This window comes from Colius striatus, chromosome 5, assembly GCF_028858725.1.
Source record: "Colius striatus isolate bColStr4 chromosome 5, bColStr4.1.hap1, whole genome shotgun sequence".
NCBI classification, from domain to species: domain Eukaryota; kingdom Metazoa; phylum Chordata; class Aves; order Coliiformes; family Coliidae; genus Colius; species Colius striatus.
Window position 1 is genome coordinate 18,774,187 of NC_084763.1, and position 13,302 is coordinate 18,787,488.

The 13,302-nt window shown below is 47.0% G+C and overlaps 1 protein-coding gene across 1 annotated transcript in view; it reads right to left on the reverse strand.

Moving 5' to 3' along the window:
- The window catches only part of LOC104557349 (ubiquitin-conjugating enzyme E2 E1), a 46,304-nt gene extending 37,064 nt beyond the window's left edge, over positions 1-9,240 (reverse strand). The window contains 4 exon segments of the mRNA XM_061997116.1: positions 4,686-4,736; positions 6,831-7,009; positions 9,066-9,096; positions 9,098-9,240. Coding sequence (XP_061853100.1) covers positions 4,686-4,736; positions 6,831-7,009; positions 9,066-9,096; positions 9,098-9,240 — 404 coding nt within the window.
- Positions 9,241-13,302: the final 4,062 nt, after the last annotated feature.

Below are 13,302 nucleotides of genomic sequence, written 5' to 3' on the forward strand. Positions count from 1 at the left end.
GACATTCATGGTATGTAGATGAAATATATTAATTAGAATACGAAACTACTGAGTTCAAAACTGCCTTTGAGCCACACATTTTCTGCAGATTTCTCTTTAGTCAAGACATCTTAACTCCGTACTGCAAAGCTTTGAAAAAGATGAATATTCCATACATTATAGTGGACAGTGCTTCTCCCCACCATCTATATGGAGACATGTATTTATTTTAGTGCTGAGAGTTAACTTCCATAAGACTCTCAGGGAGATCTGGTCTTTATTCCGTGAATTTACAAAAACTGTGTTGGAGGAGACAGGAAACACAACTGTAGTTTATTATTATTTACATAATGAATTTGTGATAGCAATTTACTCCGAAGTTATGCTAAGCCTTGCAAGCAAATGCCTCCTTCAGTAAAAATTTTTAAATTACTTTTCTTTAAATAACAGCTGGTCTTGCCCACGTGGACTTAAATGAGCCATGTGGAGACAAACTTGTTTCAGTTTGAGTAAGAAAGATTAAAAAATATTAATTCTAGTTAATATCCATTTTGGTCCCTCTACATAGATAGAAAAATATCATAAAATTACCATGCTTCCATAAAGTCAATACCAGACACTCCATCAAGCACAAATTCAAAGCCCTGCTCATAACACAGCTAATACACATAGCTCCAGCAGAACAGCTCAGCTAAAAGTTAGCCTGAAATAAAGGAGATTTACAGTCATTTCTCCACTTTTCTACAGACTTGCTGTGTGACCTTGGTCAAAGCACTTAGTTTTTCTGTGCTGCAACTCCCCATCTCTAAAAATGGGGAAAAAACTTTCATTTCATAACCTCACAGCAAAAAGTAGATTCACTATCAGGAGATGCTTAGACATACAGGTCAAAAAAATGACATAAAGAGAATAAACAGTACCTAAAGCTGGAATTCACTTGTGTTAAAGCTTTAGAAACTGTCACAGTGACAGAAGGAAAGCTTTGGCACAATACTCACAAGTGATACCTACAAACAAATATTACATCTGCCTACACAGCAAGATGGAATTGTATTTTGACACCTGCAGACAGTCGGGGACACAGATTTCCATGGCCAAAAGCAAAGACATGACATACTCCTCTGTCACCAAAATATACAGAAGACCATAAGTCCAATGTCTCTAGGTACCTTCTTGGAGTTCTGAAACAAGGTTATAACTTTCTGATACAATACAAAGTAGGAGAAGAAATCACCATGCACACTCTTTAAAAGATTTAAAACACTTTAGGTCCAAACACCAGCCTACTGAAAACAATGGAGAGGAGCAAGAACCATTCACAAGTAGCTGAATGCCACACATACACTAGAGTAGTATGCTTGTGAGGACAGTATTGCTTCTATCAGGAACACAGCAATTCATTACATATAATTAAATATATCTTTTTAGAAAACATCTTCAAGTTCAAAAATCTATTTTTTGAATGCAGCCCAAACTGTGCTTCCATGCACAGTCACAAATGTGCACTGTGTACAAATAACTATGCTTACCTTGTGTGAAGTCAAAATCAGAGCCTAGGGAGGGAGACAAGAGAGGCAAAGGGACTACAAGAGACAATGAAGCAGTCAAGACGAACACAGGGGCACCCAAGCAAGCTATGGAAAACTAGAAGCAAAGAAACTATCAGGGAGAAAGAAAGTTCTGGGATAAACCTACTCACACTTGTGTAAAACTCACAGAGCTGTTCAGTCCTAGTGTGTTAAGTGTGCTATGGGTTTGGGCGTTTTGTGTTTTGTTTTTTTTTAAACAGATGATCTGTGGGTGACACATGAAAATATGCTTGCTGCAAACTACTAAAATAAAAATGAAACTCATTTCGTTTAAAGCTATTTTGTTTGAAATATCAAATGGTTTTCATTATTTGTAATTTCACCTTATATGCAGCATTGTATAAGAAGAAAAAAAACCCAGTTCTTACTAAAAATCATTTGCAACCTAAAGCTTCCTCTTCCAATACGCAGGGCTGCTCTGAGATGCATTAAATATCTCAAACTTTCATTATTGCAGTAAAACTGGAAGAACAACAGTACTTTGCAACAAGGCCAAAAATTAAAGCACGGCCAACAATGAACTTCTATCAAACAGCAGGCACAGCACAGAACAGAGAAAAATACAAAGATGGTGGTGAGGGGTGTAAGAACAAATGTTGGGTAGAAAAAAGAATGTGACGTTTCCAACAACACAGGATACAGTTTTGGATGCACATTTTCAAATGTCACTTCTGAGACTCTGGCACCCCTAAGGTTGATGGCAGAATAGATAGTACCTGGTATCGTACACAGCTCCCTGAATACATAAGTTTTGAGATTAGTCTTGCAGGAGAGGGTGAAATGCATAAAATAAGAGGAATGCTATCCCTTTCAGTGACATCTGAAAAAAGTCTGTAGAGCTATAAAGGCAGCAGAGATGAGGGGCTGGAGGTCAGAGGAAAGGTGAGGATAAGCAAAGTGATGAAAGCAAAAAAAATGGAAATTAAGATTTGGAACTATATATTTAATACCTCCCTCACAGCATGCAAGTAACGTCCATACAAAGGAAAAAACCAAAATAAAGCAGTGACACTGTTAGCAGGCTTCCCTGGAGCACATTCTGACAACCTTAAACATCACTCAGCAGTCTTTCACTTGCTTAATCTCCTCACACTCACAAACTGACTATTTCTATTTCTTTTTACACAAGATGTGAACTATCCTCATAACTGCGTTAGTTGAAACTCATCTCGCTCTTGTGGCAATTGGCACCTGCCTACCCTTTTACAAACCAGCTGCTACAGAAACAAACTCTCAGTGCTTGCCTGTGCAATTAGAATCTCGTTAGCCATGAGCAGAGCATCACTCCTTCACTCTCAGCACTATCTTTACTGAAGTAGGATGACTTCACCCCAAGATGAGCAATACCAAAACTCCTTTGGTCACACACACACAAATCTCTCCATTCATGTTCTTCTACCTACCAACATATTAAGAGACAGTAACAGTTCCACCAGCTTCATGCATTATTTGCAAGAGCTGCCAGCCTTCACTGTCAGTCATCTGAAGGTCAGAAGGAAGTCACAATACTTCTACTATGGGTGAGAATTAATCATCACTATTTGTACTATGAATTGATTTTTACCATTAGAAATATTTATAAAAGCTGAAACAACACAAATGTGCTATTCAGACCACCCCCCCAATGGTCTATGTAATTAAAAAATAAAAAACTTAAAAACATGCTCTGACAGGTGGTTTGCTAGTCTGTCTTTACCTGTGAACGATGCCAACTGAAAAAAAGACAAATTAGGGTTCTAATACTATTTACACAAACCTTCTGACAGAACACAGAGTCTGACATACTCATCTACTATCACAACTTCTGGATAAATTTGTGAAGTTCAGACTGGAATCCCAGTCCCTCAATTATCCAGACTCATCTAGAGAACAAGCCACAGTGCCTTTCTGACCTTTGCTTCGGGGCTACTTTCCCATGAAAGTCGGGTGATGATGGGAGAAGGAGAGGAAGGCATGCAAACTTCATCCTGACACAAACCCAAGACATGGACAAGACAGACACCTCCAACCCAACAGCTGGAAGCTCTTGTAATATTCAGGTAGTCACTATTGTCAATAAACAATATAGTCATGACTAAATATTTCAGAGCTCATTGGTTACCTTCCAAAATGCATAAAAATCTTAGAATCAACTCAGACCTCTACTCACATGCCTCCATTAATTATGATCCTTGCAGCTGGTACTTAAAGAGTGGCTCTGGACCTGTCAGGCAAACTTCTGTGCTAATGCCTCCTTACAGCCAAACAATGGCAAAAACTTTCAATAAAAACATTCATGCATTTGTGGGTGGCAAGTCAGTACAAGAAAGTAACTTAAACAGTTACTTACAAACCGAATTTTCTCTGATTTCTGCTATTAAAAACATAAAAAGGCTTCAAATCTCAACCACAGCAAGAAGATAGGAACAGAGTTCTGTTTTGGCAACTAAGGAGAACACAGACCAGACTGAAAGCCACTTTCCTCTCTAATGAACAAGCACAACCAAAGATGTTACGCTACTACTCTGCAAAAGGAAAGAAGCTCTGGCCACCCTGCAATGAACCAGATCAATCTGCTACAAGTTTTAAACAAATGGCAGAAGTTTCACAAACATATTTAAAAGCAAGCTGCTCTATAAAGGGCAACAGAATATCATCCCTCCTTTTTATTTCATCAGCAAACCTGTGTGCTCCTGTTGGGCACCCATTGAGTGATAAATTCACATTTTTCTTCCACTGTAACTTACTGTTCACAACAGAACTCTCTGAGCTAAAAATCTCATAGCATTTTACTATTCTCTGCTTCCTTGGCAAGATTCTTATTTATATAAGATTACTGCAGTCAGGCATTAGATTTATAAACCAGAAAAAAAAAACAAAGAGAAAGTATTCATACCGGTTTTTTTAGGCCAGTTTCAGAAACGTACATGAAAAGCAGTGTAACAGATTGAAATGCAACTGTTCAAAAAAAAAAACAACGCAAAATCACCCCCAAAACAAACAGAAAACTCATATTGATACCCTTGGTCACCTAAACAGACACTCCTCTGCTCCATCCAGAGCTTCTGAGGACAGTTACAATGCACACAAGCACCCTCACCTTCCCCCACCCTCCTAAGGTAAGGAATTGACACCAACCTGCAGTTGGGAGGTGGATCTAAGGTGATGTCAGCCAATTCCTTCTGAATCCTGTGGCAATAAAAGAGAGAAGGAACAAAGGTAAGTTACTGTGTGGGATAGCAGTTAACACATACGCCTTACAGACATACTGTCACCACCAGTTTGCAACAATGCATGAGAGGCACTCTCATCTGCAGCCTCCCATCAGTCCAAAAAGACCAAGCAGGACAGACACCCTGTTACAAAGAGGGGCTGAAAAGCAGATGGGCTGGGAGCACTGAGCCCAGGGGGGTGCACTGCTGTGTGCTCCCAGCGTGATGCCAACCGCACAGGGGCAGCTGGAAAGACTGTCTGCTTCACTCTGCCAACCTGCCTGTAAATGAGGGAAAACCTCTGCAAATGGGACGCAGCAAGTACCAGGAGGAAGCTGCAGCCTGAAAAGGAATTTTGTCTTGCTGGATTGATAGAAACAGTCATTGCCAAGTTGGCTTCCCTCTGCTTTCCCCCTCCAGCTTCCCATCACCATCCTCAGAAAAAACACCAGCCCCAAGGGAAGGAATAAGTGCACACTTAAAGGAAGGTGAATATCTAGTTCCAAGGCTCCTACATGTTCCTATCACCTTCAATTCTCCTCTCTCTTCACCCTTAAGAGCCACACAACACCCCACCCCTCAGCACTCCAGATACTCCCTCTCTTCACTGAGTTCAGACAACATCCTGCCCAGACTATTCTGGGATCATGCTGCTTTTGCCACAAAGCACCCAACCAGCTATCATCCCCTTCCCTGGAGTCCCATTACTGTCACTCAGGCTTCCCCTCCAGACTTCCCCGCCCAGCACTCAGACTGTCTCCCTTTTCCTTTAAACTCAGCCAGCATCTTCTGCCTCTCTTCTACTCATCACATGAGAACCACAGCCTTTTCGTATTAGACAGTTTACTATCTTCTTTTTAAAATAGTTAACGGCACGACACGTAAATATCGCTTGCCACTATCTATGTCAGTTTTCCATGGAAACCTGCTGAGTGGAGAACTGGAATAACCAAACTGCCTAAATTCTACAAAGCCACAGAGAACTCAGTTTTGATGACAGGGTATTTGCATAAAACCCCAGTCACTTTTGACACCTATAGATACAACCTCCCTGTGCTATTTGGCAAAGCTGTTCAGTGAAGTTTGCTTGAAAACTTCCATTTGTCAGCTAGCTCCCTGGAGCAGGATGGTGCTGAATTCCAGTGAAATACAGAATAAATAAGAAAGGGTAACATTTAAAAAAAAGAAAAAAAAAAAACCCAAACCAGAATCTGTCCAGGTGAAGAAAACTGACTGATGTAGCTGTTCTGGAATTACTATCCTACGCAAGCACCTCTCCTCTAGATATTATTCTAGAATAGAAATTATTTCATTCTCAAAAAAGAACTAACACCAAAACCCAAATGAAAATCCAACCCCCTCTGTGCTGTAAGCAAAGGCTATTTTACAGTAGAATGTTCACAAGTGGACCTGCTGTGGATTATTTATTCTAGTCAACATCCAGCCATACACAGAAAATTCAATATAAGTCATGAGCAGACAGAAAAACAGTAACATATCTGGTGGAAAAATCTGTGCCTATATTACATCACTTGCACAGGAGTGCACTCCCCCACCACAAACAAACTCAAAACTCTTTATAAACAGGCAATTAATCCCCAAAGTATACTGAAAAGAAAAACACCACTCTGGACCAAGCCCAGCCTACAGAGAGGGAAACTGACATTGACATGTAGAATTAAGGAATTAAGAATGTAGAAATACGGAATTAAAGTCCTACATGCCAATCCTACACTATCTCGATAAATGATGCTAACAAGGAAAAAGGAAAAGACACTGGAAACAGCTGAGGGACAGAGTAACAGTCCAGAGGAAGAAATGGCAAGAAAATATTTGGGATGGAACACAGGAAGAAGCAGGAAGAGAGGCCAGAAAGCAGTGAATTTGGCCAGACACTGCATTGAGATGCTGAAAAAAGTGAGATAGTGGCAGCTTCATATGCAAAGGCTGAGCATAAGGGCTAGAGACAAGGAACAGGAGCAGCAAGGGAGCAGTGTGGAAACGCAGCACAATAAAATGAGGAAGGAGAGGAGATGCAGCGAATCAGTGAGAAAACTGACTGCAGCCTCACCTCTTGGCACTGGTAGATAGCAGCTTAGAGTTTTTACTCATGCTGACTTTGCTTTCCTTCTTCTTAGGCGTGCTTGTCTCTTTCTCTGTCTGTTGGTTGGAGGATGAAGATGAGGAGGAGCTGGTGCTGGCCCTCGAATCGTCATCCGACATAGCGACCCCCCCACCACACACCCCAACCTGGAGAGGAGACACCATGGGGCGTGGGGAACAAACAGTGAACACAAACACACACAGAGAAAGGCTGATGACAATCTCACTCTGTGTTTGGGTCACGCTCCTTTTAAAGGGTCCTCGTGTCTCCCTCTCCTCCAAGGGCCCCACAGCCAAAGCAGGAAGAGTGGTAGCAGTAACACTGAGGAGCAGTGGGAAATGGACTTTTAAAGCATCCTCTCAGAAAGCAAGTGTAAAATGAGAGAAGAGACTGGAACGAGGATGACTGTGAGGATCAGGGAAGCTCAAAGCAATTCCTTCTAATCTCCCCCAAAAAGCACATACAAGAGAAGCCATCACCACCCACCACTATCCAGCCAATGGGTGTAGGAAATAAAAATGGAACAGCTCAGGTCCCTGAGGTTCCCGGGAGGCATGTGTGGGAGGCAAGAAGGGACGAGGCTTGAGGATGACCGTTGCCAGCACTAAAATGGGAGTGGGGCATCACTGGCACCGGGGGGAGACCTGTAGTGGGGAAATCCCTGCCTGCTAGGGCAGGATCTTGGGAGCAGGGGAGACAGAGAGCTAAGCTAAGCAGGGAGTGGGGTGCACAGCAGGGACTCACTGAGGCCCACTGCACCCAGGGGCATCCCAGAAAAGGGGGAAGGGAACAGAGAGTCTGTGCTGGGGGGGGTGTAGTGCGGGGGGAGTGAAAAAGAAGGGCCGGGGCCTACAAAGGCTGAGAGGGGAGGGCCTGGGGAAGCTGATGGCAAGGAGAGGGGCAGCCCGGTTTCACGCGGGCACCTCGAGAGCATGGGGGAAGAGGGTTAGCATGGTGGGCTCCCGAGGGCAGGTCCGCACTCGAGCACGGTCAGAAGCCGTCGGGAGGGATGCGGGGGGCAGACAGGGCACCCCGCCAGAGTTAAGGTGGGAGGGCGGTGGGCAGCAGGGGGCCAGCACATGGCCGCCTCGCTCTCAGGGCCACTGGCCCCCAGAGAACTCCCCTGCCCCCGCCGGGCCGCCGCCGCGGCCGCCCCTCGCCCGGCGGAGGACCAGGGGCAGCGGGGCCCGGCCGAGCTCCCTCGGCCGCAGGCCCGCAGGGCCGGGCAACGAGAGGCCGGGGTGGGTTTAGGGGGGACAGCGGTACCTGACAGCCCCGGGCACGATCCCCCTTGCCCCACCGGCTCCGCCGCCTCCCGCCCCATCGCCGGGCCGCGGCCGGCCCTGCCCCTCGCCCCTGCTCCCGGGGTCGGCAGGGAGGGCGGCGGGGGGTGCCCCGTCCCCCTACCTCTCCCTTTGTGTCTGGCTGCTCCTCCTCGGTGCGGCTGGGCCTGGCCACTCGTGTCTCTCTCGCTGGGAGAGAAGCGGAAGTGCTGCAACAGCAACTATTAAACAGGCAATGGCTTCCCTGGCTGCCTCCCCCACCGCCGAGCGGGCTGGGGGCGGCGGGGCCGGGGCCAGGGCGCCAACCGCCGCCGCCTTTCGCGGGGCGGGGCGGGGGCACAAGCGACGGAGCCCCCGCGCCGGGCAGGAGGAGGGGGTCCTGGGAGCTACAGTCTCCCCTGTCCCGTTCCTACCCCCCCCCTTCCCCCCACCCCCACGCTCCGGCGGGTGCTGGGGAAGGAAGAAAGGGGCGCTTGGAGGGGAACGTGAGTTTTTAATGGACACCCTTTGGAAAGTAATCTGCAGGGGTGTCCAGGGGCAGACAGACGCCCTCCCGGGCTCTCGTCCGGTTCCGTGCGAGAGCCCCACAGAGACGCGGTCGAAGCAGGTGGCTGGGAGAGGGGGAAAGCTCCCGAGGCTGCTTTTCTGAGGCTGAGAGTAGGTTATTTGGCTTGGTTGGGGAGCGGGGAGGCAAGGGGGCTGCATGCTTTCTTCCTCTTATTATAACTGTTTTAACCCGAAACCTCCTCACCTGCTTTATGCTTCCAGCAGCAGCAGCAGCAACTTCTCACCTGTCTCAGTTGGAAAGCAGTAAGGGAAAAAAAAAAAAAAAACCCAAAAAAAAAGAGCCTAGCCCAAAGCCGCCCCCCCACCCCACAGCAAGCCGAAAGGAATCCCCGGCAGCTTTCCCGTCTCTCACCTGTTTCAGCCCTAAAGCAGCAGCTGTGTCTTCCCTCCCCCGGCTCAGCCCTGAACCAGCAGTAGGAGCAGCCGCTTCCCACTCGCCTTCGCCCGGAGTTCAGGATTCCATTGTCCCCCACGCTGCACTTGGTGACATCACTGACACACAAAGAAGGGGTACTTCGTGATGTCATCAACGCATGCTGGGAGAGAAAACAAAATCCCGGGCTCGGGGCTTGGCAGAGACAGCACGACACGACACTCCTCCCCCACCCAAGTTCAATTTTCTAAAGGTAAAAGTATAAGGTTTGGTTTTTTGTTTTTTTTCCTTGTTTTTTCCCCCGAGGTCCCTGATGGGCAGCCCGTCTGCAGGAAAGGCACAGCGGCGCTCAGCTGCCCGGGCTGCTAGCGTATTGTATTTGCAAGGCGATTTACTCATCTCTCTGAAATGTTTACTGTCGATCTCTCACTCCCCGTCCACCCGACGGAGAAAAGTGATGCGGCTGGAACGACCCACCACCTCCAGCCCACTCGTGGGCGCAGGGAGCAGCCGGCCGTCCCCGAAGGCCGTCCCAGTGAGCTGCCGCGGCTCTTCCTGGAGGTGCCTGACCCACTCATGACAGGACAATAGGCTCCGGCACTCCCACCGACCTCAACCCAGGGCAAATTTGGCTCGGTGCCACTAGGTTTCCACAGCCTATCGAGGGATCGCCTATCGAATTACTCGGTATCTTCAGTGGCTGAAAATACCGTGACTGTCACCACCGCGCATCACGATAATGGAGTTTGTATTCCCCCCCCGCCCCCCCACTGCCGCGTGAGGCCCCCGAGGTGCTCCGCAGGCACACGCCGCTGCAGTCGCGACATCACGCTGTTACGACATGACGCCCCGGCAGTCCCAGGACTTCAGTTACCAACCCGAGGCCGCCGGAGCGGTGGGACGGCACAGCCTTGCTCCCGGGGGCCCACCTCCGCTTCGCAGCGGCTGGGAGGGGATGGCGTCGGCAGCCCGGGCTGGCTCCTCCGGAAGCCCATGCTCCCTGGCCCGCGCTGCCGCTCCTGCGAGCCCCTCCGGCGCCGCACGCCCTGGTGAGCCTCGGGCCCGGGTCCTGCCCGGGGAAGCCTTGCCGAGCCTCCGCGGCAAGCGGCCTTGCTGCCCCCGAGCTCCCGCGGTAGCCGGCTACGTGCCCGCCGTGGGACAGGGAGTGTGAAGCTGTCCCCGCGGCCACACACTCCGAGGGGACCCTAACCCTGAGCGAGGGCGCAGGCTTGGGTGGGGACTAAAGGAAGCTTAAAGGTTGGGTCGGGTAGTGGATGTCCCCATGGCTTCTTTTAGGAAGAGACACTTGGGACCTGCATAAAAGAGTTGAGTCAGCTGTAAGCAGGGCTGCCTGTGGATGCTAAGCCTCTTCTCCATGGTACAGCAGCTTTGCACTTTTGTGACTCATCACAAGGATCAGGTTATTGCACTGATTTATCGCCATTTTATTCAGTAATCCTTGAAACAAAAGTATTCCTGGAGGAGACACCCGTGCATGGTTAATCTTTCCCTTTGTCACCTTCTCATCTGTTTCCTTGGACCTCTGCATCTACTGCATCTCTCTCCACATCCTCACTTTCTCCCCTTCACCCTCACTTCCCGCACACATCTCAGCAGCACCTCATTTCACCCACATCAATCCAAAAAGTATCTATACTCCTCACAAATTTGCTGTCTGGTCTTCTGTCTGTCTGTGCCAAGCAGTGTGTTGGATAGGTACACGAGCAACACTGTGGACTTACCCTGACAAAAGAAGGAATTCCACTGCAGTGTCCCACCTCCTGATCTTTGGAAGAGTTGGCTTTTGTGTTCTGTTGTTTGGTTTTTTTTGCTCACTTTCCTCTTCAGTCCTATGATACCACCATGTGTTAGGCTTTGGTGAATTGTCCCTCAAAAGCAGCTTGCTAGCAGAGCCAACCTGTTTAGTTTGACCTATGGGAATGACACTTGGGAAGTCATAGTCATCCTTCCCTCCAGTAACTGTGGAGGTTTGACATCTCCACCATTGACAATGGTCTCAAAGACACATAAAAAATTGAATGAAATTATTACCTAGCATTTAGGTAAAGGCAGATGATCTGATCAATTTGTGCCTCATTGATGAAAGCGGGGCAGAATTCAGCTGCTATATACTTCACATCAGCTAGCTGCTTCATCAGCATTCTCCAGGCTAACCCCAGAGGGACTGTGGAGGATGGGGCTGCTGATATGTGCCAAATGGCAATGCAGGAGATGAGAAGACACAAAGCAAAGTGATCAGGTTTCATAAATTTCACTGCTTATAGAACAACTCTTTTTAAACAGAAAATCTTCACTTTTCACCACAAAGAAGCCTCCAACCCTTTCCTGTCATCACAGGAAACCTGCACCAAAGTCAAATGAGACAGCTGGTGCTAATAATGAAAGCCCTCCACTTATGCAGTAAGGGGCAGGGAAAATGTAAAGATTGTTACAAAATCACACATGCACTTTTCCTTTGTTATGTTAACATAATGGTAGGGGGTTATCTGTAGGCTAACCTTTTCTGCAGCACACACTTCTTGGTAACTCTGTTCAAAGTAATAGTATGATAACCACCAGCAGTGGTTATTTACTTTGAAGCCTACCCAAAAGTACATTTGCTGAAAGCACCTACTAGTGCCATCTCTTGAGCAGCTGTTACAGTGGCAACTCTCATTTTATGACTCACCTCCTAGGTCATGGCTAGGACCAGGCAGTGGGCTGTTCTCCTATGGTAGCCATGCCATACCCCCAGCTCTGGAGAAAGCGAAGGAGCCAAGAAGTTGACCTCTATGCCCAGAGATGTCTTGTGGCTTGCCTTGCTCCCACCCATGATTGACCTCTCAGCTCTGCATGAACACCGAAGAACTGCAAAAGGGTGTAGAATATGGTCCATTTTCCAGGAAACAGGAGAACTAGCTCCTCTAATCTCTTCCCATCTTGGGAATTTTGAGAAAACCTCACTGATAGGTTTCTATTTATTTTCTGTGAAGTGTGTGCACTTTATTGGGTGAGCTTTCTCTTTCTTATCAGTGCTTCCTCTTGCTGACTCCTAACTTTTTTTTTTTTTTTTTTGGCCAAGTGGTGCAAAGGACTAGTGGAGGAAAACTGACCTAGATTATTCATTTTCCCTGTGCCCTAAAGTTTTTTAGTCAATGCCACTAGCTCAGTGTAGTGACTGGATAGGATTAGTCACTTTTCCCCCTGGATTGAGTTTGGAGGAGGCTGCAAAGCAAGATGACTAGAATCAAGTTGCCTTTGGGGTTTTGAGCTTGATTCATGACAGAAGCTAGCCAATTCAAATCGCTGTGAGCCTCCTGCTAAAGGAAGATGACTGGGATTAGTTCTTTTGTACCATCTCAGCTCTAGATACTTTTCAGTGTTATTCATGGCTGGACTGTTTGAGTCTGAGCCAAAGTCCCTTTTATTTCCACCAATTCCAATGAGTTTTGCATCAGGCCTTTTATGGGGAGCAGAAAAGAAATAATCATCTGTTTGACTCTTTGAATGTCAGCTTGCTGGTAGTGTCACACTTGCAAGTGACAGCGGCAAAGCCAGAAACATGCTGATATCTCACACAGTTCTGTTATGACACACTTTTCCTTTTTTGTGTGACACTGACACAAGGTGAGGTATCAGGGAAAAGCTACGATAAACTCAGGACTCGTGACACAGCTATTTGAATAAAGCTGGACAGAAACTGTGAATTGGGCCAAAAAGAGGAAGGAACTGTATTCAAATGAGAGAAAATGTAATAAAGAAAACACAAGTGGCTCATTTATGTGACATAAGGGTAGTGAATTTACAGGCTCACCCCTTGGTTTCCTGCTTACAACTATGTTGCTGTAACTCAATGATGCAGTCTAATTTCTCTTGCTGTAATTTTCTTACACAATGCAGCTCTTAGTCCTTACATACTTTCCAGTTTCTTATGGAAGAATGGAAGGGTCTACAAGCAGAAAAATACTTGTTTCCCTCCCTTTTATTACAGTGCCAGAGCAGACTTAGTTGTGGAAGGGAAAGTTTAGGTCTGCTATTCACTACTTGGTTTTGTTTGAGACTAGTCCTCGGAGCTCTCTGAAGGCCTTGCTGAGACACTGTCGTGTGGGCAGAAGGACCAGAGACCTATTACATGGTCTTGGCGTTATTAAAGGTCTTGGCTGAACTCCCACAGACTTGAAGAGTGGCTGGCAATTAATTCCAAATGCTAAAGCTG